Source organism: Podarcis cretensis (genome assembly GCF_951804945.1).
Source record: "Podarcis cretensis genome assembly, chromosome: 6".
In the NCBI taxonomy this organism is placed as follows: Eukaryota; Metazoa; Chordata; class Lepidosauria; order Squamata; family Lacertidae; genus Podarcis; species Podarcis cretensis.
The window spans coordinates 49,249,679-49,274,150 of NC_137175.1; the positions used below are offsets into that span (position 1 = coordinate 49,249,679).

A 24,472-nucleotide genomic window follows, 5' to 3' on the forward strand; every position below is an offset into this window, starting at 1 on the left:
TCTGTTCTCTGGAACTGTACAGTAGCACTCCCTTAACGGCTGGGCTTTTCTCTTTGTTTTGTTCCAGGTCAACGTGGAGTCTTAAGGGAGATTACATTGCCTCCAACACAGATGAGTGCACAGCCACTCTGGTGTATGCTGTTAATCTGAAGCAATCTGGCACCGTCTCCTTTGAGTATATCTACCAAGACAGCAGCATCGTCTTTGAGTTCTTTGTATGTTTCCTATAACTCAATCCATCTTGCTAATATTGCATGCAAAGTGAGGGAGGATTTCTTCTGGGCACTGTCTTTACCTATATGACCACCTCTGCACCAGTTTTCACTTTCTGGGCCTATCTGAAAAATGAATGTTGCATCTTGTTGCAGTCAAGGTCAAGGATTCCTGCTATTTAAACCAGAAAACATGGAAGGAGGTTCATTTTTGTGTTGCTGGCAGTTCATTTAGCCTCCCACTGAACTGTTCCTTCTTGGACTTCATCTGGTGACAAATGAATTTTGGCAGCAGTTGTTTTTGCAGTCCTTTCAAGATACAGTGGTTTCCCTTCTTTAGCACTTCAAAGATAATGATGCTCATTTAAAACCAACAGCATTATTACTTTGGCATCTCCTCTCCAACCTATTCACTACAATACAGTAGCCAAGAAGACTTTCCCAACGTTTATACCATCTCCAGGGCCATTAACATATACCACTGTGTTCTTTAAAGTGTACTTCAGATAACTTAACAACTCTGAAGTGTATTGAGGTGCATTTTATCACAATGTCTTTCATAGAAGTGGCTCTTCCTCTACATTGCTTTAAGAAAGTGGGTAGATACAGGAATGGTTGCCTTGAGTGCCAAAATGGACACAAAACCATTTAACTTCTTAAAAATCTCTGAACAATGTGCTCTAGGTTTGCTGCTGGAGGATTAGTTAGGGTACTTTCTCCATCTTGTACTTTGTAGGAGCCCAGAAAAACCTACAGCAGCCTATCTTTCCAGCCTTTAAAGCTATGCATACATTCTCTCTACAGCATTAGAACTTGGTCCTACAAAAGAGTTTTGCCCTCCAGCAGCAAAAATGTTAATTTTACTGTGATATCTTAAGCTGACTGCTACACATCAACTTATTTACCCCATGCATCCTCATCCCAGGTTCTCATTTGTTGCAGATTCAGAATGACCAGTGCCAGCCAACTGTAGAGGAGTCACGATGGATGAGAACCACAGAGAAAGGGTGGGAGACGCACACTGTAAGTGCACAGAGCTCCTTAACTGTGCTTATGGCCAGCAGGGGCTTGGAGAAGGAGACCTGTGTGTGATTCTGGGACTCAGTACTGAAGTCCCAAATGGTACAGCCTTTCAGTATCAGCTGGGACTTGAACTGTCTGTGCTTTGAACATTTGCAGGTGGAGCTGAGTCAGGGCAACAATGTTCTGTTTTGGAGAACGACAGCCTTCTCTGTGTGGTCCAAAACTCCCAAGCCTGTGTTGGTGAGGAACATTGAGATTACAGGTTTGTGTTTGGTTGGTGCATGTCTCGGGTATGATGCCACTATGCAAGCTGTTGTTGTGCCCAGCAGTGGCTAAAAGGTTTTTTCCCTCTCTTGCACTGCTATCCAACCTCACCCCTTTCCTCCTCCCTCTTCCCTAGGAGTAGCCTTCACTTCTGAATGCTTTCCCTGCAAGGCAGGCACCTACACAGCCAAATTAGGTTCTTCCTTCTGCCAGCCATGCCCAGCAAACTCCTACTCCAGCAAAACAGCTACTTCCTGCCACCAGTGCGAGCCAGCAATGTACTCAGGTAAGCACCTTAGCTAATTATTAGAAAACTTATGAAGGAGGCTGATTTATGACTTTGGAGTATAGGAAGCTGCTTTTATATGGAGTCCATCTTGCTCAATATTGTCTACACTGACTGGCAGTGGCTCTCCAGGGTTTCAGGCAGGAGTCTCTCCTAGCCCTACCTGGGGATGCTGGGGATTGAACTTGGGACCTTTTGTATGCAAGGCAGGGGCAGTACCACTGAGCTATGGTCTATTCCCATAGCTTTACTTAGCAAAAGTATCCCATATCCCTAGCTGTTTGCCCAGCTTCCAAGTTCAGTTGAATATGCTACCTAAACCTTCCTGCCAACTTAGAACCCACTGCACCTGCTCCGACGAAGAAAAACTAATTGCTCTCCTTTCTCCTCTTCAAAAATGTAATTAATGTAGCCATGTTCTTTCCCCTGTTTCTGTAAGAGGCTAAGTCTGCAGTGTTGGGTACTGATTTTGCTTTGGCTTGTAATGATTTGGCATCAACCCTCTGATCTCTCTCTCTCTCTCTCTCTCTCTCTCTCTCACACACACACACACACACCATTTTCTTTCTCCCAGTAACATTCACAAGCATGTGAAACTGAGGGGGATAGGAGGGAGAACAGTAAGTGAAGATGAAACCAGAAGCCTGGGGTAGCCAGTGTAGTGCCCACCCAGATGAGCCTCAATCAGCCCAAACCAGCATAGACAGTGGGTCAAAGATAATGGGAGCTCCTGGGAGACAGCCCATTAGCTATCCTTGCCAAAAGCTATTTCTAAGCAGTTTCCATTAACACAAGCACCAAGCCATATTGTTTTAACTTCCTCCTACCTTATTGATAGCGAGGCATTTAAAAGTGCAGTTATTTAAATTCCCTTCATCATTGGAGGGTGTTGGCATGCTTAGAAGCATTTATTATTGCAAGCTGGAAGCATAGGGAACCCCCCCCCCAGCTTTTCCATGCCCACTTGGGTGCCATTTTCCTTCTTCCCTGGGCATTTGATAAGTTTGAGAAAGTTGCGGGGTGGGGGGGTGGGGACTGGCAAGCAAGATTACTCGCAACGGTGGAGAAATTAGCCCAGGCTGGATCTATATGAGCTTTGGAAAATTACTGGGGAAATCTTGAGCTTTTTCAGAGAATTCTCCAAACGAAAGTTTGGAAAGATCTAGCCCATTAAATGTAGGCACATTTTTATCCTCTCCATGGAAAGTAGGTCTAAGTCTCAAGCAGATTTTTGATCCGTAGTTCTGTGTTTTTGGAGGAATTTTACACAGCTGGATTTGGGGCATCGTTCTCATGTATTGCTCTCTGCATAATGAGGGGTTTTGTTAGGGCCTTCATGCTTTGAGCATAATTTGCTCAGTTCTGTGGAACTCTGCCTTGCAGAAAGACTTGGAAAGTTACTTTCAAATTACAGGCTCATAGCAGTTTCATTCCTCTTTGTGGTTGCTTAGAATCACAGAATTGTAGCGTTTGAAGGGACCACTAGCGTCATTTAGTCTAACCCCCTGCAATGCAGCAATCTTTTGCCCATCATGGGGCTTGAACCCATGACTCTTGAGATTAAGAGTCTCATGTTCTACCAACTTAGCTATCTCAGGCTTGCATCATATCTGGCGAGTGCAGTATCAGTGTTGTCTGTTCCCCTATAAGAAGTGGCAGCAGTTGTCACATCAGACTGCGGCATTTTGATTGGTTGCTGTCGTGCAGGAAGACTTTGACTTGATCAGCTTCAAAACCTTATGCTTGAAGCATTTTACCAGACTGCTGGAAACTATAGGGGGAAACAATGCACCTTGGGTTTCCCCTTTCCTCCATGGGGAAGAGAGTATTCAACTTAATGACAAAATGCTCCATCTTCAGGGCAAAATCCCTGCAATTTTCTCATCAATTGCTGCCACTTTTTCTTACCCTAAAAAGGCTGGGAACTGCCTGCTCCTTTAAGAACAAAAATGTGTTCTTTGTTCCCATCAGATTCAATTGTCTTAAGCAAATACGAGGCAAATGACTTCTAACAATTTCTAGGAGAACAAATGTTGGAACTGAAGCCTGAAACGACCTGTTCATCTGCACACATGCACAGACTGCCCTTCTCATTGCTCTGGTTAAATACACTGAATAGATTTATGGGAGCCGTGATTAGTACCTGCTACACAGAGATAAAATATGGGCATGTGTGTGAGATGGGCATGGCACCTTTCTGAAGTTCCTGCTGAATTGTTGCTAGATTGATTCTTTCATGCTCACATGGTTTTAACCATTGTTTCCTCTTTTCAATGAAGAACCAGGTTCAGCATCATGCAAGCCACGCCCAGCTTGCACAGATAAGGATTATTTTTATACTCATACAGCCTGTGATACCAATGGAGAGGTAATTCACCTTCTGGATTTCCTTGTTTGTGATGGTGGCATTTAAATAGTGAAAATTTCTTGTTTAGCTTTTTGACGTACACGGCTATAGAGCTTACCTTTAACGGAAAAGACCGTACTGCCAAGCATTGTACATGCTTTAATAAGCAGGGACATAAGGAGTCACTGAGCATGCAGGAATATAAAGGAGTCAAGCCCTGAAGATGGCATGGCTGGCTAAGCCTACCCACCTCTTTTAATAAGCAGAACCCACTGCTGCTGGTTTCTCCTTATTAGAAGAGGTGTGTGGCCTTGGAAAGGCCTCACCTCCTTGTCTACCTCAGGAAGAGGGAAGTGGCTACAGCGGGATGTGGCATGAACCTGCAGGCTTCCTTCTCTTGGTGGTGGTGTGTAGGGACGAAGGGGAGAAACTTCTTCTTCCCATCATAATGCCGCCACCACCAAGAGAAGGAAGCCTAAATGGGACACAAAGGGGAGAAACACTTTCTCCCCTTGTGTCCTGTTTCAGAGAAGGAAGCCTGTGCAGGATTGCTTGCAGTGACAGACTTGGGGGTCTCCTGCCCTCTGGGGCAAAATGTACCACTCCGGCACTGGCACCTGGTCACTGTGAAAGCAGAATGTTGGGGTAGTTGGGTCAGTTCAAGCAAGGCTCTTCTTATCACTGCTGTGTGCAAAGAGCACCCCCATGTGGACCATTTCATACTGACAGTATATTACTAAACTTGGGGAGGGAACTCAGAACACCTGGGAGTAAGAAGAGGAGGAGCTAATATGTCAGGGCTTCTTTCCTGGAATATCCTCATAATGCTTTTTGCAGATGGGCAGAGAGCCTGTGTAATTGTTGTTCATGTAAAGAGATATCTAGGCATTGCACAGCTTTTTGCGGATTAAAGTGTAGAAATGTTTACTCCTATCTCTTTCTTATATCAACAGACTCAGTTAATGTATAAGTGGGCTGAACCAAAGATCTGCAGCGAGGAGCTCCCCGGTTCTGTAGAATTGCCTGCTTCTGGCATAAAAACTACATGCCCACCTTGCAATCCTGGTTTTTTCAAGACAAACACCAGTTCCTGCGAGCCCTGCCCATACGGATCATATTCAAATGGGTCTGGTAATGCTGTTCTGTTCTTTCCTTCTTGGCTGGCCAAATTGTCACATGAATTACTTTCTTTAAAATGTTTCAATGAATACCTGTGCAGTGTCAGTGGGGATGCATACAGGGAACCTGAAGTTATTGATTTGGAGCTGATGTTATTTATGCTTACTGCATTCAGAGGTGGCATAAAACGGAGCCCAGTCTTTGTGTGAGCTCTTCATTTTCCTATTCTTTGTTGTTGCTGCTAATTCCACATTCTTGCCAATGGCAACAGAGTTGTGAGGTAGGATACAGCTCATGGAACTGGCTGCTTTGTCCTTACACAGAAAGCTCCTCTTTGTCACTTACTTGATTAAAAACAGCAACAACAAAAATGCATGATATGGCACTCCCCTTCTATCAGGAAATTCATTGGTAATTTGCAGAGGCGGTTACCAGCCTATTCTTAGGGTTTGCTTACCCAACCACTTTTGCAAATGGAAGAATCAATATGCAATGACTCTCCTGGTAAAGGCCTGCAAGGTAATATTATCCTGTGGTAGCAGTAGAAGTCCTGGAAAACACTTTTTTTCTAGCATATTTCAAGATACCGCAAAATAGTGGCTAGACCACACCGGGCCATTTTGCCACTTTAGTATCAAGTGGGAAAGCTCTGCCCAAGGGGATTTTTCCACCTGAAAAATGTGTGCAGTATATATTCAGTAGGCATGTACATGTGCACACCTCTGAAGCATGTTGCTGCCAAGCCTGCCTCTATATAGGTTATTCTCATTCTTTGTATCAGAAAGGGCTGCTAGCGCCCACCAGCCACCTAGTGATGGCCTTCCACATGGGAGTTCATTCCTCCTCCCAAGTTCCAGCATTGTAATGTTGCTTCCTTCTGTTCTCAGGTTGCATCAACTGCACCGTTGGGACTGAACCAGCTCTAGGCTTTGAATACAAATGGTGGAACACACTGCCAGCAAACATGGAGACAACGGTCCTCAGTGGAACCAGTTTTGAATATAAGGGAATGGCAGGTATCTTCATGGGCACATATTAACCCGAGGTGTTGGGGCAGTTCTTGCATGGGTGGGCACTGTCATATTGTGAGGTCTCTTGCCCCTGCAAGCAGTGGGAAAGTTCACAGCACAGTGACTCTCATTCCACTTGTACTGTCAGATGTTGCCAGATCAAAGAGAGGGGAGACACGGGGCTGCCTGCTTTCAGCGGCCATCATGCTAAATTGTCTAGTTCTGGCCTCAGGCAACTGGACTTCCCGTGTCTCTAAGAAGTATGTAAGCGTTTATAGAGCTGTGTATTTAATGATATCCAACTGAAGTAGTGCCCTTTCACTGAATGGAGATGGTGTTCTGTTTGCTGTTTCAGGGTGGGAAGTAGCTGGTGACTACATCTACACAGCAGCAGGAGCCTCTGACAATGACTTCATGATACTGACACTGGTGATTCCTGGGTTCAGGTGAGTGTGTAGCTGAGCTGGCGATGGCAAGCCCATGCATCCAAAATGCAGTAGGAGCACTGAGTCCAAGCAGTGGGACCTTCTCCCCTTTAAGAGTGTGCTGCTTGCATTACTTCTTCCACAATCCTTAACTCACCATTGGTGAACAATAACAGAAATAATGAATGAGGGATTGACTTGGCTTTTCAGTTTAACAAATCCTTGAAACATATATGAGCTCTCAGCAGCTGCCTGATTTTTGCCATGTCCTGGAAACAGCCATGCTTTCAATGTATGCCTGTGACTAGAGTGCTGATTTTATTGGACTGGCCATCCTCAGATTCTTCAAATGTGTTCTAAACAAGAGCATAAGCTGAGGGAAACTTTCAGATTCATGGCTTGCTGAAGTAAGCCTTGCTAATTGAGGTGGACTGTTTCCAGACATTCCTACTCCCATCTCCCGTCCTTGCTGTGTTTTCACCAAGACCTTGAGCAAATAGATACCCCCTGAGTTTTGCTTGCTCTCTTGCAGTTCCCCACAATCGGTGATGGAGGACTCCGAAAGTAAAGAGATTGCAAGAATCACATTCGTCTTTGAAACGATCTGCAGTATGAGTTGTGAGCTTTATTTCATGGTGGTAAGTTGATCCAGTTTCTTCTCTCTCCAAAGTAGATAAACTTTCTCTTGCTTGGTTTGCCTTGGGGTTTTGTGCTCCCAAGGCACAACAGGCTGTAGAAGGCACATGCCCCTTCTTCCTCTGTAGCTGATGCCTTTAGAAAAAGAGGCAAATCTCTTGGCTGTTTCCCAATTCTGGAAACTTTCACTGAAATCTATATGTTCCTATGGGGATATTTTCAAAGGTACAATAGCCCACCTGCATCCTGTAGTTACAGCTCTGTGAGGACTCTGTGTCAAAATGCCACCATGGCGGCGAGAAAAATAAATATAGGTATACCACCTGTTGGTATGTTAAAAAATCAGCATTGTTGATAACGTTAATATTATTAATAAAAACAGTGTAAGAACTGGAAAACTATTCTAGACATATTTTGTTCAGAGATACACTTTGGACAGGTAGCAAGGTCACTCATCATGCACGGAGCAAAATGAAAAAGACTTGTGAAAATGTTAAAATAAATGAGTATTATTGGGTTTTGCAAATGATGCTCTGAATTTCCTGTGCTTTATGACCTGCAGCCCACACCAGCTTCTCTTGGGCTACAATGTGCGCAAAGGAAAATCTCTCCTAGTCACTGTAGCCTCTCTCCCCCAATTTCAGTGTTGTCTTTCCTCTTAACTGCTTCCTTCCCACTAATGCCTCCCCTCCCCTCCTTTTCAGTTGGCTATTCCCAGTCTCTCATAATCTGCCTGGCATGATTCCCCTGCTTATACTCAAGTTACAGAAATATCTGTATCTGTAATAATAAAGAATTATTTAGGTAGAAAGTGTTGCTTGCTCTTTACTCACTAGGCCCCTGCTTTATCTCTGGTAGGGTGTCAATTCCAGAACCAACACACCTGTGGAAACCTGGATTGGCTCGAAAGGAAAGCAATCCTACACCTACATCATTGAAAAGAACGCCACCATGAGCTTCACGTGGGCCTTCCAAAGAACAGCATATCATGAACCGGTAGGGACTATCACTTCCTGGGGAACCTTCTGTTCACAGCCAGTTCCTCAGTTATCCTTTTGATGGGGAGTTCCTTGCCAGGAATCAGAGATACCCCTGTGTCTTGCTAATCAAAGATGTCCTAGCAAGGAATAGGCACACTATCCTCATTTGCAGCATCCCACCTTCCCTTTATCAAACGCTTCTACCTCTCCAAGGCCCTATGGACACTTTCTGTGTTTCGTTCTAGGGAAGAAAATACACCAGCGATGTTGCCAAGCTGTACTCTATCAATGTGACCAACGTCATCGAAGGCGTAGCGTCATACTGCCGGGTGTGCGCTCTGGAATCTTCGGGCTCGTCCTGTACTTCCTGCCCACACGGCCACTACATCGACAGAAGCTCTGGGGGCTGCTACCCGTGTGCAGCAAACACGTACCTGAAAGCTCACCAGCCCTATGGCAGCCAGGCCTGCATCCCTTGTGGTCCCGGCACAAAAAACAACCCGGTAATATTGTCCTCCTTTCTGCCTATCGTTTCTGGCCAATTTGCAATGATCTACACTGTTAGCTAAATAAAAGCACCCCATTAAGTTTATAAATCATTTAGTTGGCAGAGGGCTTTCCATTATAAGCAGCAGTAGGGCAGTATCAATATATTAGTACTAGTATACCGCCCCTCATCCAAAATTACAGACAGAATCTGCATGCACAAGAAATTGCAGATCTGTTGGCCGGAGAAGGTTCCACTTGAAGTGGCAGGCAAGATCCCACCCAGTTAGCAAAGCCTGCCCGTTGACATGATATGCATGAGGCCAGATCCTTAAAAAAGAAGATATATAACTGAAAACTTTGTCATAACAAACTTTTGCATTTTTCTTATTGAAAATGTGGAACCTGTAGACTGAAAGGGATTCTTCCCTTACCAAATCATCCCAGAGTTTTGCTTTAAAAAAACCCCAAGCTTGTCTTTCCTCAGAAATATTAAGTTATTTCCTGCTAAAATGGAAATGGCACTAGAACAGCTAAGCGGTTCATCTCCACATACTCTGTTTTGTGTAATTATCCACATGGTTCCCTGGAGGAAATTGGCAAGTGAGATTCCTGTGAACAGAAGCTTGTGGGATTCTGGAGCACTATAAACCTGGCCAGATTGAGAATAATCAGCCCCATTTGGGTTCCTTCATCTCAGAGTAAACTTGGGTTTTACATGGTGCTGGAGACACTGACAATTTCTGAGCTCCTCTATGAGGAAATAAATTGACTGTAAAAAAATGTTCTGCTCCCCAGATCCATTCTCTTTGTTACAGTGACTGTCACCTCTCAGTCATCGCGGACGGCAGGACTCTGGAGTATGACTTCTCAGCACTGTCTAATAGCACATCCTTTTTGGTGGGGCCCAGTTTTACCACCAAAGGGCTAAAGTATTTTCACCACTTCAACATCAGCCTCTGTGGGAATCATGTAAGTACGTGGCGAGGCTTCTGAGAAGCCCATCCTCTATGCAGGGCCCCAACATGTGAGAGTGGCTTATATGGTACAAATCACCCTTATGTGAAGAGAGTTTCTAGGCACCCATGCTCACCCCGGAGCCGCAGAACGTTTCCTTAGCAGAATCCCATCCTCCTGGCTACTCTAGCTGAACCACTGCAACAAAACAGCTCAAATTCTTGAAGTCTCTTACCTGTAACTTAAGGGAAATGTTTTACTATCGTGATGCAACTGCCCTTCTCTCCTGTGAAAGGATCCCTGTGCACTGAAAGTGTGTGTGTCACAGTATCATTGATTTATCCCCGCCACCAATGACAGCTGGTGACCACACACCCTACCCATGCATACAGAACTCTTTGGAATAGGCTCTTTGTGTATACATAGAGCTTCTCCATGCAAAGCAGGGTCCGTTTATCCCAGACTCCTCACCCCTGTTATATGTGGGAGCTCTACGCACATACACTGATACACAAATAGACGCCCTTCCAACATGCATGGGTAATGGAAAATGCGGTGATCAGAGGCGCTGGTGCTAGGCTTTGAAACCCTCCTCGTGCTTTCAGTGCAGTAGGGTGGGTTCATCTGAGTCCTCTTACTATGGTTCCTTTAAAAAGAACTTCAGGTTTTATAAAGACAAGGATCCAGCCAACTAACTCTCTCTCTCTCTCTCTCCCTCTCTCTCTCTCTCTCTCTCTCTCCCCACCCCCCTTGAAATTCTCTGAAGGGAAGGAAAATGGCAACCTGCACGGATAACGTCACAGACATGCACATCCTGGGCAAAGAGACAGAGTTCTCCAAATCAACTTCCTCCTATGTATGCCAGTCCATCATTGTCCCCTCTGATGTGATGGCTTACAAATCAGTGGTGTCTTCCCAACCCGTGAGCCTGGCAGACCGCTTTGTAGGTGAGAATTGCAGGGAGCATAAGTCTGTGCTTTGAACAGAGGACTCTGGTTGCTGTTTGATAGAGGCTTTTGGGGAAGTTGCATGTGCTGATTCAGGTGACAGGAACATCCCTGATTATGCTGTCAGGACATATGCCTTCTAGATAAGTCATAGAATCATAGAGCTGGAAGGTACCCAAAGGGTTGTCTAGCTCAACTCCCTGCAAAGCAGGAATTACAGATAAGGAATCCCTGGCAGATGGCCATCCAACATGTGTTTAAAAACCTCCAATGAAGGAGAGTCCATCATGTTCCAAGGGAGTCCATTCCACTGTCAAACAACTGAATGGAAAAGTAGTGAGTTCAGTGTGGCTCCTTCATCTAAAACAAAGTCAACTTTGATGAAAACCCTACACTACTCAGTGCCACTAAACTTTAGTTCTCCACTCCTCAGCTGTGTTTTTTGCTTTCTGTCCAGGTCCCAGGAAAGCAAAAGAGGGAAAGTCATAGCAATTTCCCAATTTTTGCTGCTTCTTTTTTTTAAAAAAAGTATATAGCTAGAGAAATACTTTTTTTTTTTTTTTTGCACTGGGTTCTGTACTACCTCAAATCAGTGGCACCACCTCCAGGCCCATAAAATAAAGTATATTCTATTTCCAGGAATTGGCAATCTACTTTTATTTTATATATTGTCATTTTATTTTTATTTTTTCCAAGACCTGGCAATCCAGTAGCTAAACCTGGGTCACTCACACACACACTAACAGAGCCTAACCTAAGGCACAACAGGCCTCACTTGTTTCTCTGACCCTGATCAGCATTTGTGAGGAAAGCAATGAACAAGACAAGCCTGTTTTCTGGAAGCAGTGAAGAGAGAATTGAAATGGGATTCTCCTCTGTGAAGCTCTTTAGCACAGTCAGTTTTGGGAGAGGGGTGGTCCTGGGAACGTCCACTGTCTTCTCAGTGCACTGTCCTTCTCACTGGTTGGCTTCTAACTTGTAGGAGTAACAAGGGAGACCACTCTGGACAACATCACTTCTTTTCCTGACTATTTCCCTGCAGAGAATGTGGGCTTACCGGATGTGATATTTTTTTACAGGTAAGCTACAAGACTGCCAAACATAGATGAAGGCAGTTTTAGCAGTCTTCTGTGGAAAACCCTGGGTTATTCCTACGTCTTGGAACATTTTTAGTATTTCAGCATCACAGGGAATTTGGGGGCTTTGGCATTCTGGAACCTTCCAAAGAGGATTGAACAAATTCATGAAGGGATAAAGCTATCAATGGCTACTAGTTGTGATGGCTGTGCTCTGCCTCCACAATCAGAGATAGTAGTGCTTCTGAATACCAGTTTCTAGAAACCACAGGAGGAGGAGAGAGGGCTCTTGTGTCAAATCATTCTCTGGAAGGTCTTGGGTTCCGCTGCTTCTTGCTTGCTCATGAGGTACACAGTGATGATTTGCACGTGAACCAACCACAGTATTACTGCTGTTACCAGCAGGAGTGGCTTTGATTCTGCAGAACCAGTTTGGCATCCTTTCTCCCCGCCTTCTTCTCAGCTCTCCTCTAGCCTCTGGCAGGTGGGACTTGAATGTGTGAGAAAGAAGTTGGATCATTTTTTGGATGCTACTTTTCAGTACATTCCTATGCTTAATTTGAAGGAACTTTTCAATAAATCTTTAGTATTCCCACACCCTGGGAAAATATATCCTTGTGATTTGTCCTCCCTTTTCCTTGGGCCAGATTTCCTTTTTTAGTGCCATTTGTACTGCTGTGCAACAGTCCTTTGTATGAAAAAGAAAAATGATACAGTACATGTGTCTTAAGCATTTCCCACTTTTTAAAAGTTATGAAAACATGCTAGAAACAAGGGAGATACAGCATTGTGTTGCCCCCGAGTGACAACTGTATTAGTGAGAAATGCTAGTACCGTGAAGCCTTGTAAGTGACAGGGCCGTCAGCTTTAGCAGGGATTTCATAACATGCATATATGTTGCAGATCCAGTGATGTGACTCAGACTTGTAGTGCTGGGAGAGCTACTGCCATTAGAGTGAGATGTGATCCTCTAAAACCCCACTCTGGAGTGCTCTCTGTGCCGAGGTAAGTTCAAAGGTTTAGTCAGTCTCAATAGCAGGTGCGCCCTGTTAAAACTACATTCTGCTCCAAACTCTACAGTGGGGCAAAAACTGGAAAAACTGGTGGAGAAAAAAATTTAAATAAATGCTTTCGATGCTGTAAAAAATAGTCGCACTGAGAACAGCACTTACTTTTGTATTGGGTGTACTTGCTTCCAATTCCAGTTGTAATTTATATTTCAGTTTTGTCCGCTCCTATGTTTCAAGCTGGCTGCTCATCTTGTTTATGCATTTTAATAGCTGCTTTTTTAAATGAGAACTAAGGAATAATGATTTAGCAAAGACTGTAGCTCAGTGGTAGAGCATCTGCTTTGCATGCCGAAGGTCTCTAGTTCATTCCCTGGCATCTCCTGATAGGGCTGAGAATGTCCCATCTGAAATCCTGGAAAGCCTCTTCCAGACAACGTAAACAATACTGAGTAGTTGGAGGTCAGACATGGCATAGGGTAGCTTCCTGTGTTCACAACCCTTCTAAAGGCAAAACTAAAAGATGCATAAAAGCATCTCCACTGCTTAAAGCTCCCCCCCCCCCGCCCAATATTAGCTATAACACTCCAGTCTGGGTCAGGCCTATAGCACAAGATGAAGTTGTGTTAACATTGACTCTTTCCACTCTGCACCATTTCCCCAATGGCACTCCACACCCCCCCCCAATAAAAGGCTACTGTTGCTGATGCAGGGGGAATGATAGAAATGTGTATATGATTTTCCTGCTGTGGAGTTATTTTCATGGGGAAAATGATATGGGGAGGAATACTAAAACTATTTTATTGTGCTGCACTATAGTCCCAGTCTGGTTTGGGAAGTATAGCTATTTTTTTGGCAAAAAGCATAAAGACACCAAGTTGCATTCATATGCCACCAACTTTATATGACGTTTATCACTGTGACACGCTTCTGGAACCCAGCTCAGTCTCATTTACATTTACAGACCTAACCTATCAGCATAAGCTTTGCCATATCCATTCCTTCACATACCAACACAACTTCTTTACCTCTTTAAAATGCAGAGGTCTACTGGGTATAGTCAAAGTAGAATGGTGGTGAAGTGGTCTAACAATGGAGCCTATCTCAACCTTGCAGGGTTTAAATTCTTTCATGAATGTCACAGGTCTCCAAGGGGTCTGTGTAACTCAGATACAGGAAATGCCTAAGACCTATTGACATCGATGAAAGAAATAGCATTTACAGCAAGAACAAGTGTTCCATGCAGCAGAGTTCATGCGCTACATACATGAGGCATGGCTTTGGTTCCCTGGAGTCACTGGTGACAGACTCTTTCATGGCAGGTCTGGGACAAGGGCAGGTCTTGACACCCACAACAGCTAGGTCATGAGGTGAGCCACTGAATAGACTCCATTTCAGATGGCACTTTATAATTTTTCAAACAGCAAGTGCCCTGAAGGAACCTGTGACGGATGCACTTTCCATTTCCTGTGGGAGACTGTTGAAGCCTGCCCCCTCTGTTCTGCAGATGACTACCATGCTATCATCAGTGCCTGTGTTGGAGGGATTCAGGTAGGGACGCAGAATGGCTTCTTTTGAGTTCTTATCTTCAGGGCCTGAGACCTGCCCATTTTTGTGACTATTATATGAACATTAAAACAAGTCATCGACAGCTACGGCAGCCCAATGATCATTTAGTGAACATGCCGGTTAGGACAGGCAGAGACACCAAATTGAAATCCACTATTTTTCCCCCTGGAGTTGTCACAAAACCATACTTGTCTGATCTTAAACATGCTTACCTGAAGTCAGTTCCACTGATTTCACCACAATAAACCGCTTCAGCAGCAGGTTCAGCAATGATGTACCGATTTATTTTTGTTAAGAGGATTATGTCCCTTCAAGATCCCTCTAGAGTGGTGGTGGTGGTGGTACAGCTATTATGGTTGCTTCAAATCTATAAGGTGGCATCAACACTACATTTCTATATTGGTTTCAGTTTATTTCCCTGAAAACCATTTCTATATAGCTTAGCGTAAAATCTCTCCTAAGTGCTACAGGGTAAAACAGAAATGTACAGTAAGACCATCAGCATCAAAAAGAGTACAAAAATGCAACATGAGCTGCGACTGCATGTGATTAAAAGAAGGCCATGCCTGCTTTTTCTTCCACAGAGAACCACGTATGTATGGAGGGAGCCCAAGCTGTGTTCGGGAGGCATTTCACTCCCAGATCAAAAAGTCAGCATTTGCAAAGCCATGGACTTCTGGCTCAAAGTGGGCATCTCGGCGGGGACTTGTGCTGCTATCCTGCTGACTGCAATGACTTGCTACTTCTGGAAGAAAAACCAGAAGTGAGTAGCTGCTTCTGTTCCTGCCCATTATGCTCGCTTGCTTGCTTGCTTGCTTCATAGCTGCCCAAGACCTTTTTCAAGGTTGCCCTTTAAATCAGATGGCAACCTTGAACAGCACAGCAGAAGCAAATAGGTGAGTCTGTGTTCAAAGTAGCAAGCTCTTCAGTAATATGTCAATTTTTTATACATTGTTACATGTCAGTGATGGCATTCTCGCCTTCCCCAGTTTGCCTTCTTATCATCCCATTCTCAACCCTGCCTATCCTTCCATGCCTAAAAAGCAAGAAAGACCCACCAAAAACAAACCAGTTTTTATTTTCCAGAAGCGTTAAGTGCATGCAACTTTTAACACACTCACAAACAGTGCATCCATAGCCCTGTTCAGTAGCACCTTGTGAAAGGGGTGCAGCTTGTGAAATGAGACATCTTCATACGGGCAGTGATATATAGGGGAAGAACCCCCCCCCCAAAAAAAAACCTCTTTACTGGTGGGCAATATGAGACATAGGGCATCAGGTTAGCATTGTGTAGTTACAGGGTTGCTGACTGGCTAGGACTGCCTATGACTTTTCACAAGCCACAGCCCTTTATGAGTCACCCCTTGACCATATTGCTACAAAATTTGCAGATGGATCCTGTGAATTAGTTTCCCAGCACATGCACTAGAAAAAGCTGGTGGCATTACCAGCAAATATTGAGTGGAGTTTGCTGAGCAGTGATCCAATTCCAGCTGTAGTTGTGATGAAACCTCTTCAATGAAGAGTGTTTCTTACCCATCAGTTTCTCAACAACTATAGGGGATCAGGTCTACTGTTGCTTGAATGTACCTACTGCCAGTGGATTTATGCTATGATAAGTGTCCCCTTTGGATGCTTACATATGGAAGTATCTGCCGGCAGAGAGGATACCAGTCCCACCACCACTTGAATTAGAAGCCTTCGCTGCTTGCTTATCTGCACCCAGGAAAGAGGTCTCCACTTCCAAGCAGCAGATGGGGCTCTGAAATGCTCGCTGGCAAAGATCAGCAGCTGAATATTCTGAGAAGAAGGGAAACAGAATTGTTTCCTCTTTGGAGAAACTGAAATTCAAGCTCCTTTTGAATTTTCTCCAGGAGGGAAAATATCCCACCTTTGCAGTGCATGCATAGGATTAAGCTAATAAATCCTTTGGATTGTGAATGTGTATGACTGCGCATGCTTGTTGGGGTGTACAAAACATTTCTTTTTCTACCTGTAACAGTCAGCTTTCACGTGGCTTGAAGCAGGGCTTAGCATCTCCAGATTTTAAAGTGACCCCCCACCCCGCAAGTGTCCCATTTTTGGGACTCAAACTCTATTCATCCATCATCCATCTGGCTTTCTCTATGTCTGTCTTATATCTTTGAAGGTTGGAGTATAAATATTCCAAGCTGGTGATGAATTCCAGTGCCAAGGACAGTGAGCTGCCAGCTGCTGACAGTTGTGCCATTATGGAGGGGGAAGATGCAGAGGATGACCTGATATTCACAAGCAAGAATTCTCTCTTTGGCAAAATAAGGGCTTTCACCACAAAGGTAAGGTGCTTTGTGAGGCCCAGCCTGCACATGTAATGCGCCAGCATGAAGCAACAGAGGCCTTGGGCTTGGCTCCAGTGTTTATCTAACCTGACAGATGTCTAACATGTCATGTTGAACTTGTGGGGCCACATCTGAATAGACAGCTTCCCAATTCACTTAATATGTACAGTATCCCTGAGGTGTGTGTGTGCCTTTCTCTAGTAGTCACTATCCTTTTATTTTTGAAGTAATGATTTCTAGCATGGGCTGCTGACTTTGCAAGACCCAGGCTGTAGTAGGGGTTTGGGGGGAGGGGAGGGAGAAGAGTGATTAAAGCTTCATTCTCCTCCTCTATCCTGTTAAAAATCTTGACAGAGTAGCAAAAGGAAAAGGACATTTTCTCTCCAAACAAATACATCAAACACAGCTAACCTTCCAGGATGCTACAGGCTAGGGACCAATCAAAAGTCATTATTACAGTAAAGTCCTCATCCTAGATCTGTGAGCTTTCTCCAGCCTCAGAGTCTATATTCACATGCTGCTGTGTTTCCTATTCTACTGACTGATGTTCTGGTTAATGGTGCGCTGCTTTTATTTTTCATTTTATCCCTCCCCCCCCTAATGTGGCTATTTGTTTTCCTGTAGGCTTCTCTTAGGTACAGTCAGGCATGGCAGGAGTCTGTGTGTAGGGCTGTTCTCAATAAGCTAAGAGGAGGAGTCTTCCAGGTAGATAGAGACCAAATGTAGATGGTATTGTCTTGTGTCCCCTGTGTCTAAAAACAAGCCAGCTGACTGAGGGTGTATAGTAACCAAATGGCATTGGATGGGATGACAATATGGCCTTGTGATATCTGACTGGGACCCAGCATGGTATGGTATTCTTGGGAAATCCAAGCCACGCTGCCAGCTTTCTACAACTGCAGCCTCTCCTTTCCCAAAGGGAGACGGTGCCACAACCTTTATTTTGGAGGAGGAAGGCAAGGAGGCCCAATGTGTGCTGGAGACACACCAATGGGTGTTAATTCAGGCTGCAAGTATAGGATGCTAAACTTACCCAGAAAGGTCCTTGAGCCCTGACTTGTCTCTGGAACAAGTAGCTGCTACTCGTTGTGCTGTCCAGAATCATGTATGACTGGCTCTGTGTCATATTTTGCTCAGTTTCATCTTTTGAGAGCCAGAGTCAGGGCTGCTCTGACTTGATGGAGCTGGGGAGAACCAAGGCAGAGCCATGGAAATCTGGGCCTGTGGGATTCAAATGCCATGTCTGGAATAAATTATGGGAACTGAACACTGTACACAGAATGTGGGTGGGTTTTCTCCACTCCCCTGCAAATTACAAGCAAACTGGGCCTTTCTGCTTGGGACCCAAAAGTTATTCCCGCCCCCACCCAGTAAATACATTCTGTTAAAATGTTGGCGAATTCTCATGTGTATGGGCTTGCTTTGCTTGAATTAGGGTCTTTAATCAAGAGGTTATGAATATTTAGCTGTTAGCATATATTTCTATTTGCAACATAATAGTTCCTTATCCTCACAACCAGCCTGATGCAACTGCTGCGATCACTGTTATCCCCATTTTGCAGATGGAGGCTGAAATAATTATTTTGCACAAAGCTGCTGGTGAGGTTATTGCAGAAGTGGAGTTTGAACCATGTCCAGCACCCTATCCACAGGGTGGATCCTTCTGAATTCAGTCCTCTCTGGGTACTGGTTGCTGAGTGGCTCCCACAAGGCTCAGTGACAACCCTCACCTCTCCACCAACTGTCTCTTCTGAATGCACTGCTATCCAGCACAGGTTGCTTCCATGCTAAGGTCCTTAAGTACTCCAGAGACGTTGCTTTTTGCAGTCGGCTGGAAGTAGAACTAAACTGTGGTTCCATATAGCACTTAGGTAGCACTGTGTTTCCCGTAACACTCCTACAATAGCCATTCTGACAGGGTCAGAAGACCATGCATGGAGGCAGCTGGGTATCATAAGAGTTTTGTGGGAGTTGCCCTTGCACCCTACTGCCCTTTCATGAGCATAGGGTGCAGGATTGCACTCTGTGTTCTTTCCGTGTTAGTTACTGGGATATGACATACCGTATTTTTTGCTCTATAAGACTCACTTTTTCCCTCCTAAAAAGTAAGGGGAAATTTGTGTGCGTCTTATGGAGCGAATGCAGGCTATCCCAGAAGCCAGAACAGCAAGAGGGGTTGCTGCTTTCACTGCGCAGCGATCCCTCTTGCTGTTCTGGCTTCTGAGAGTCAGAATATTTTTTTTGTTTTCCTCCTCCAAAAACTAGGTGCGTCTTGTGGTCTGGTGCGTCTTATAGAGCGAAAAATACGGTAATCTGGTTTACTTCAAACAAAAGGTGGGGGCTTTGAGAGTTGCAAATGACATTTTATATAGTCCCACTCACACTTTGTTTTATGTTGTCTTTAGAGAACATCTGATGGCTTTGACTCGGTCCCACTGAAGACCTCCTCTGGCACCACTGACATGGATCTTTAGGAATGGATTGCCCATCTCCCATGCCTTTCCTGCAGGATGCTTTGGGAGTTCTCCTTGGTTAATCCCTGCACTTTGATGAACTTGCCATGTGGCCTTATTGGATACACTTTTAACTTCAGCTTCTTACTGTACTTTTTTAAAACCGAAAATTTTAACATTCCCTCCCGAAAGAAAACCATGCCAAATACAACTGTGCTTTTAAAATTATATGTAGATATATATTTGTATGTTTTCCTGCGCTCCCTACCCACTCTTCTGTAATGCTTTTGGGTTTTACCTTTCAACAAAAGTTGTTCTATGCTAGTGACAATAGCTGCATTTCCTCTCTCCCCTGACACCAGAAATGTGTAAAACAGCTCAAGATATCATTGCCATTAATTAAGTCAGCCCATTGAGACAGGCTCTTAAGGCTGCAATCCTTACCTGGGGGAAGTATATATGCACACAGCTGCTCTGTAAATGTTCGTTACATTTTAACACCAACTTGACTTTCAAAATACTTTCTCTGTGTACTAAAGCAGCAGCGGTATTTTGTCAAACAGTAGTGAGGCTTGCCTGCCTCATTAAGAACCCTTCAGAAGAGATACAATGCATTGGGCTCAAATTGCAAAGTTCTGCACTCCGCCCACCAGTCTCACTTTTATAGGTTGACTGTTTCTTACGCCAGAGCAGTCTGCAATGACTTTGCAAGTGACAATTCCATTAAAGGCTCCCTTTAGATAGTATAATCTGCATGTGGTCCAGTCTGGAAGGAGTATACTTCAATCATTTAGAAAGGGTATGACTTAAACATTGAAAGGATTATGGCTCAGAGTAGCTGGATTTTCCTCGTCTGTTTGTATAGCGATGACTTATGGAGAAATGCTGTGCAGTCTTGCATCTTGTTTGTTGACCTTTAGTTTTAAAACAATAAGGGAATCATTTATCCCTGTGCTGACTTTCTCCAATACTTGAAAACTCTGATCCTAGGATATTGGGGCAGGGGGTGTTATTTTTTATGTGACTTCAGAATTACCATCCAGGAAAATGTGTGCCTATTGTCCATGCCCCATTAGAACACTTTCCTTTGGAGAAGCAAAAGTATAATACTTTACACAATATCAAGAATCAGGCGGATCTTCCAGCACAATTATCCTGCATGAACACCAAAAGAATTAATACTTACTTCTTTTCAAGTTATATGAATTACAGGTGCTAGATCTGTGGCTGTGATTATCAAGTATGCCATGGCAAATAGAGGCCGGAGAATTACAGTCAATCATTTCCCTGTCAGGCCCAAGGATGAGTGGAAAAGCTTTTAGAAAAAAAGCTCTCGACCATGAATTACAGAATTCAGCTTAAAGCAAATCCAGCTCCTCAACTTTCACTGGGGAAATAGGTAACATGTTTTATCATTTTATGCAATTTCCTTGCCTGATCTTTATCCAGAAATATCCCTTCCTACTCCTGCACAGCCCTCTGTTGCTGTTTTTTGACAATTCTTCCTCATGTAATTTTGTGCAGGCCTAGGCATGCAGATTTTTTATTTGGCAAATAGTGAAGAAATAATTAGGTTTTGGTTTTAATAGCCAGTGTTATATCCAAACACAGCCACTGGATACATTACAAATGGCTGCTCCTGAATTCAGTCAACATTACTGACAACTGCCAAGCCAACGTTGACTGATTTCATCTCTCTGTTTGTTTTGGCAGGTTAAAATAGCCTTTAGTATAAAGCACTTCAATGAAGAAAAATACAGAAACCCAGCTCCTCCTTTCAGCCATTCAGTTTTAATTCCAATGACATTACTCTTAATTCTGCTTTCAGTAACTTTCTCAATTTCCACACACTCTACTTTTCTATCTATATTGTACAAGTGTTCAACAACAACAACAACTTACCTTTAGAGCAGCTGGGAGGAATTCGTACAACTGCAGGTAAGGAGGGCTAACCTTGGCTTAGGTTGACTTTAGTTTATTGGGATTTGTAATTCTGTTGCTGTTCCTTCAGGAGAAGAAATTAAAGATGGCGGTGGACAGTATTCTAGGTTATGGGAAATGGAATAATTGAGGAGCTGCCATATATGGTGGATGGGCTGCATTTTACTTGGTGAGTTACCCTGCGGAGGCTTGTGGATGTTTTTCCCCTTAGCATAATGCTGCTTACATCAACAGTGAAATGTCACCGTACCATAAACTTTGATATATGTCCATGTAGCTTTTCACGATCAGATTTCAGGCTATTCCTTGGAAGAGGAGTAAATTTATTTCTTCACCAGTGAATCCTGTGACTATGAAACCAATCCAGCAGTTAGCTTTTCCTAGTGCTAAATGCCACTGCTACCTGTTTTCAATCAGAAGGAAAATAGATTTATTTTACCTGGAAAGTACTCCAAAGCTATGGCCTAAGGAAGCCTGAGATGCTCATCAGAGGATGAGAAAACTGACCTCAAGAGATACGAAAGAGAAACTGGCCCTTTTTAATATATTGACACATCTGAAAAATCTCTGGGCTCTGGTTCCATCGTTTTACACAAGAAAGATATATTCAGGGACAGCCAGGAATAGTTAAACTACTACTGTGGAAAGTGGCACCCTGTTGTCAAGACCCAGGAGAGGGGAGAGGAGCTAGGGTAATAAGCTGTTGATAAATTGCCAGTGGTGAAGAAGGTGTTGATGGATAGCTTCCCCATTGCTTACGACAATTAGGAAGAAAGGTTAAGAGAAACTCAGGGCTGTTTCCAAAATAAGTTCTTATGCAAACAGAACCAAACAGAACCAGAAGCACAGAGCTAGCACTAGGCAGAAAGAATACCATAAAGAGATGTGTAAACCAAGTCCAGAGTCTATTGCAGAGGTCAGCTTACCTAAGCATCTCACATCAAGCTGAAAAAGCTTATTTTCACCCTCTGCTGTTTATGCTAAAGAGAAGAAACAAAAGCAGCAACAAATCCTTTGGGGTGATTCTGCGGCTTTGTTAATACATAGACTTAATGTTTGTATGTCTGTCATTTGTTCAGTAGTGTAAGGAGGGGGGGAGAGAGAGAGAGAAGGGGGAGGGGCACTTGCACCAGCCACAATCTAGATAGGGTGCAAAGTAGACCTTAAAGATCAGGAAACATTTTATTAAGAATGTAAGTGGTGCAAACCCCCCCCACAAAATCTTTGGTTTGGAAAATTAGATGTTTTGTCGGAGTGGTAAAGGCAACAATTCACTTGGTTGGGCATGCAAACATAAGAGCAGTCCTGCTGGGTCAAGCCAAAGGCCCATCTCCTCCAGCTTCATGTTCTCGTCATGGCCAAACCATAGGCTTCCAGGAAGCCTGCAAGCAGCACCTAAGCACAGCAACAACAGTTGTTTCCCAGCAACATGCAGCATCTGACAGTGGAGGTGGGACATGGAGAGCAACTGGGCATCCAGAATAACACATTTGCAACTTTTCCTTGGTTCTGTCCTGCAACATCACCTAGACAAACACATTCAACCACTTCATACCACTGGGGCTGATGAAACGGGGAGTGGAGAAGATAATCTTATGGTCAGGCAGTGGGTATTTTGTACCCCAACTTTTGAATAAATTCATGGTTGAACAGTAAGCAGGAGGTGCAGCGAGGATGTGGAGTTTTAGCAGCAACACCTTTAAAAGATTCAGTGCCATTCTCACCCCAGATTGTATTACTTGCTCCCCAAAGGGGGCTAATCCAAGAGTAATGCTTGTTTTTATTTGTTTAACTCCTATACTTATTATTGAGGGTAGGAAGTATCCAGACTTTCTGACCTGTGCCATTTATATGAGTTTACAGCAGTGGCCCTTCTCTAATTCTCTGGACTTGCTCTTAAATTTAATTCAGAGCATCAAGTGAAATCAGAAGGGTACTTTTGACGATTTCATAGAATCACTGCTTCTGTTTTTGTATGAAGTTGTGATTTATTATTCTGGCTTTTTGTCTTTGCTATATTTTGTATATGCTTGAAACTATTTATGGATTAAACCAATATCTGTAAGATTTGATTGACATACCAGATATGTTGTTGTCCTAGCAGCAATCTTCAAGGACTTTCATTGTTTGTGTGGACTAGGTTATAAGTGCTATTCAGGGACTACAATATGATACCTTTCTTACATGGATGACAATGATTTTTTGCAACTCTGTATGTTACAGAATTGATTGGATTATATTTATATAACTGTGTTTTTTCAGCTTTGTGACGATAAACTGCAGGTTAACTTGCTCTGTATGCAAAATGGGCTGGGTTCCTTTTATATATGATTTTAATAGAATTTAATAGTTTCTAGAGGCAAGAATTGCATGTACATTTTTGGGGTTAAAAACAATAACACTTCTGAACTCGTCTGATCTCTCTCTTGCTTGGAGTGATATAAGGGAGATGAAGTAAAGGTGCAGAACTCTCACTTTTGCATCATTTATAACAATTAAACAGCATAAAAATTAAATAGGATCTGCTTTACATCAAGATGAATTAACCATCTAGCTCAATATTAATGGGTCTGCTATTGATTTAAATGGGTCTACTATTGAGTATCTCTGGCTGTGCTAACTGGCAGCATGTTGTGGAATCTTAATTTTTTTCTGGCCCATCTATGTGAGATTGTGTTTAATGGAAAATACTGTACTGTGGTTTGAAGCTGGGACACTATTCTTATAAACGACATGCTCTGCCGCTGTGTTATGGTCCCACCATAACACCCAAAGCATCTATACTGCCAGTCCTTAAATGCCTCCTTTCTCTGTATTGTTAGTTCTGTTGGTCTCACAGAATAAGAAACATTTAAGTGAAACAAACAAACACAAAAAAGCATGGGGCATGAATTTGCTTAACCATTGCTTTTACAAGTGTGCTGTGTATTAGTATGCACCTTAAAGCTGAAGGGTCTTGAAATATTCTCCTTTTATACTATTATGAATTTGGTCATGGTAATGAGCACTCTGGCAGAACACACAAAAGCAGCCAACAGGCCTCTTCTCATTGAAACCCACTCTGAACTTGCAACTTGGTTTTATTAGAAACATGAGAAGCTGTATTGTACCCAGTCAGGCCAGTGTTCAACTGAGTTCAGTACTGTCTACATGGATTGGCAGTGGGCTCAAGCACTGCCCAAAGAAAGTCTTCTGCAGCCCTACTGAAGATACCAGGGATTGAGATCTCTCCCCGTTTACATGCCAAGCATATGTTCCACCAGTGAGCTACATCCCTTCTGCTAGTGGTGTATAAATATGGCAACTAACATTTAACCCACTGGTTTATTATATATGGTATAATCAACATCATTCTTGGAAATAGCTTTAAAGGAAGGTCTTCTATTTATACAAGTGGAAACAAGACCTTGTAACAG

At 43.5% G+C, this 24,472-nt stretch overlaps 1 protein-coding gene across 3 annotated transcripts in view; it reads left to right on the top strand.

Annotated features, from left to right (window-relative positions):
- ELAPOR1 (endosome-lysosome associated apoptosis and autophagy regulator 1) overlaps positions 1–19,343 on the top strand; it is a 54,811-nt gene extending 35,468 nt beyond the window's left edge. For 2 of the 3 annotated variants that reach the window (XM_079980269.1, XM_079980267.1), the window contains exons 4-23: positions 68–215; positions 1,155–1,235; positions 1,392–1,497; positions 1,636–1,785; positions 4,065–4,153; positions 5,086–5,263; positions 6,139–6,267; positions 6,617–6,707; positions 7,219–7,324; positions 8,181–8,318; positions 8,548–8,805; positions 9,587–9,760; positions 10,512–10,692; positions 11,675–11,771; positions 12,672–12,773; positions 14,200–14,326; positions 14,929–15,107; positions 16,494–16,659; positions 17,287–17,367; positions 19,068–19,343. In XM_079980269.1, the coding sequence (XP_079836395.1) occupies positions 68–215; positions 1,155–1,235; positions 1,392–1,497; positions 1,636–1,785; positions 4,065–4,153; positions 5,086–5,263; positions 6,139–6,267; positions 6,617–6,707; positions 7,219–7,324; positions 8,181–8,318; positions 8,548–8,805; positions 9,587–9,760; positions 10,512–10,692; positions 11,675–11,771; positions 12,672–12,773; positions 14,200–14,326; positions 14,929–15,107; positions 16,494–16,659; positions 17,287–17,367; positions 19,068–19,136 (2,650 nt within the window). In that variant the 3' untranslated portion in view covers positions 19,137–19,343. The remainder of the gene's footprint in view (positions 1–67; positions 216–1,154; positions 1,236–1,391; positions 1,498–1,635; positions 1,786–4,064; positions 4,154–5,085; positions 5,264–6,138; positions 6,268–6,616; positions 6,708–7,218; positions 7,325–8,180; positions 8,319–8,547; positions 8,806–9,586; positions 9,761–10,511; positions 10,693–11,674; positions 11,772–12,671; positions 12,774–14,199; positions 14,327–14,928; positions 15,108–16,493; positions 16,660–17,286; positions 17,368–19,067) is intronic. The other variant, XM_079980268.1, reaches the window with a different exon arrangement.
- The last annotated feature ends 5,129 nt before the right edge of the window (positions 19,344–24,472 follow it).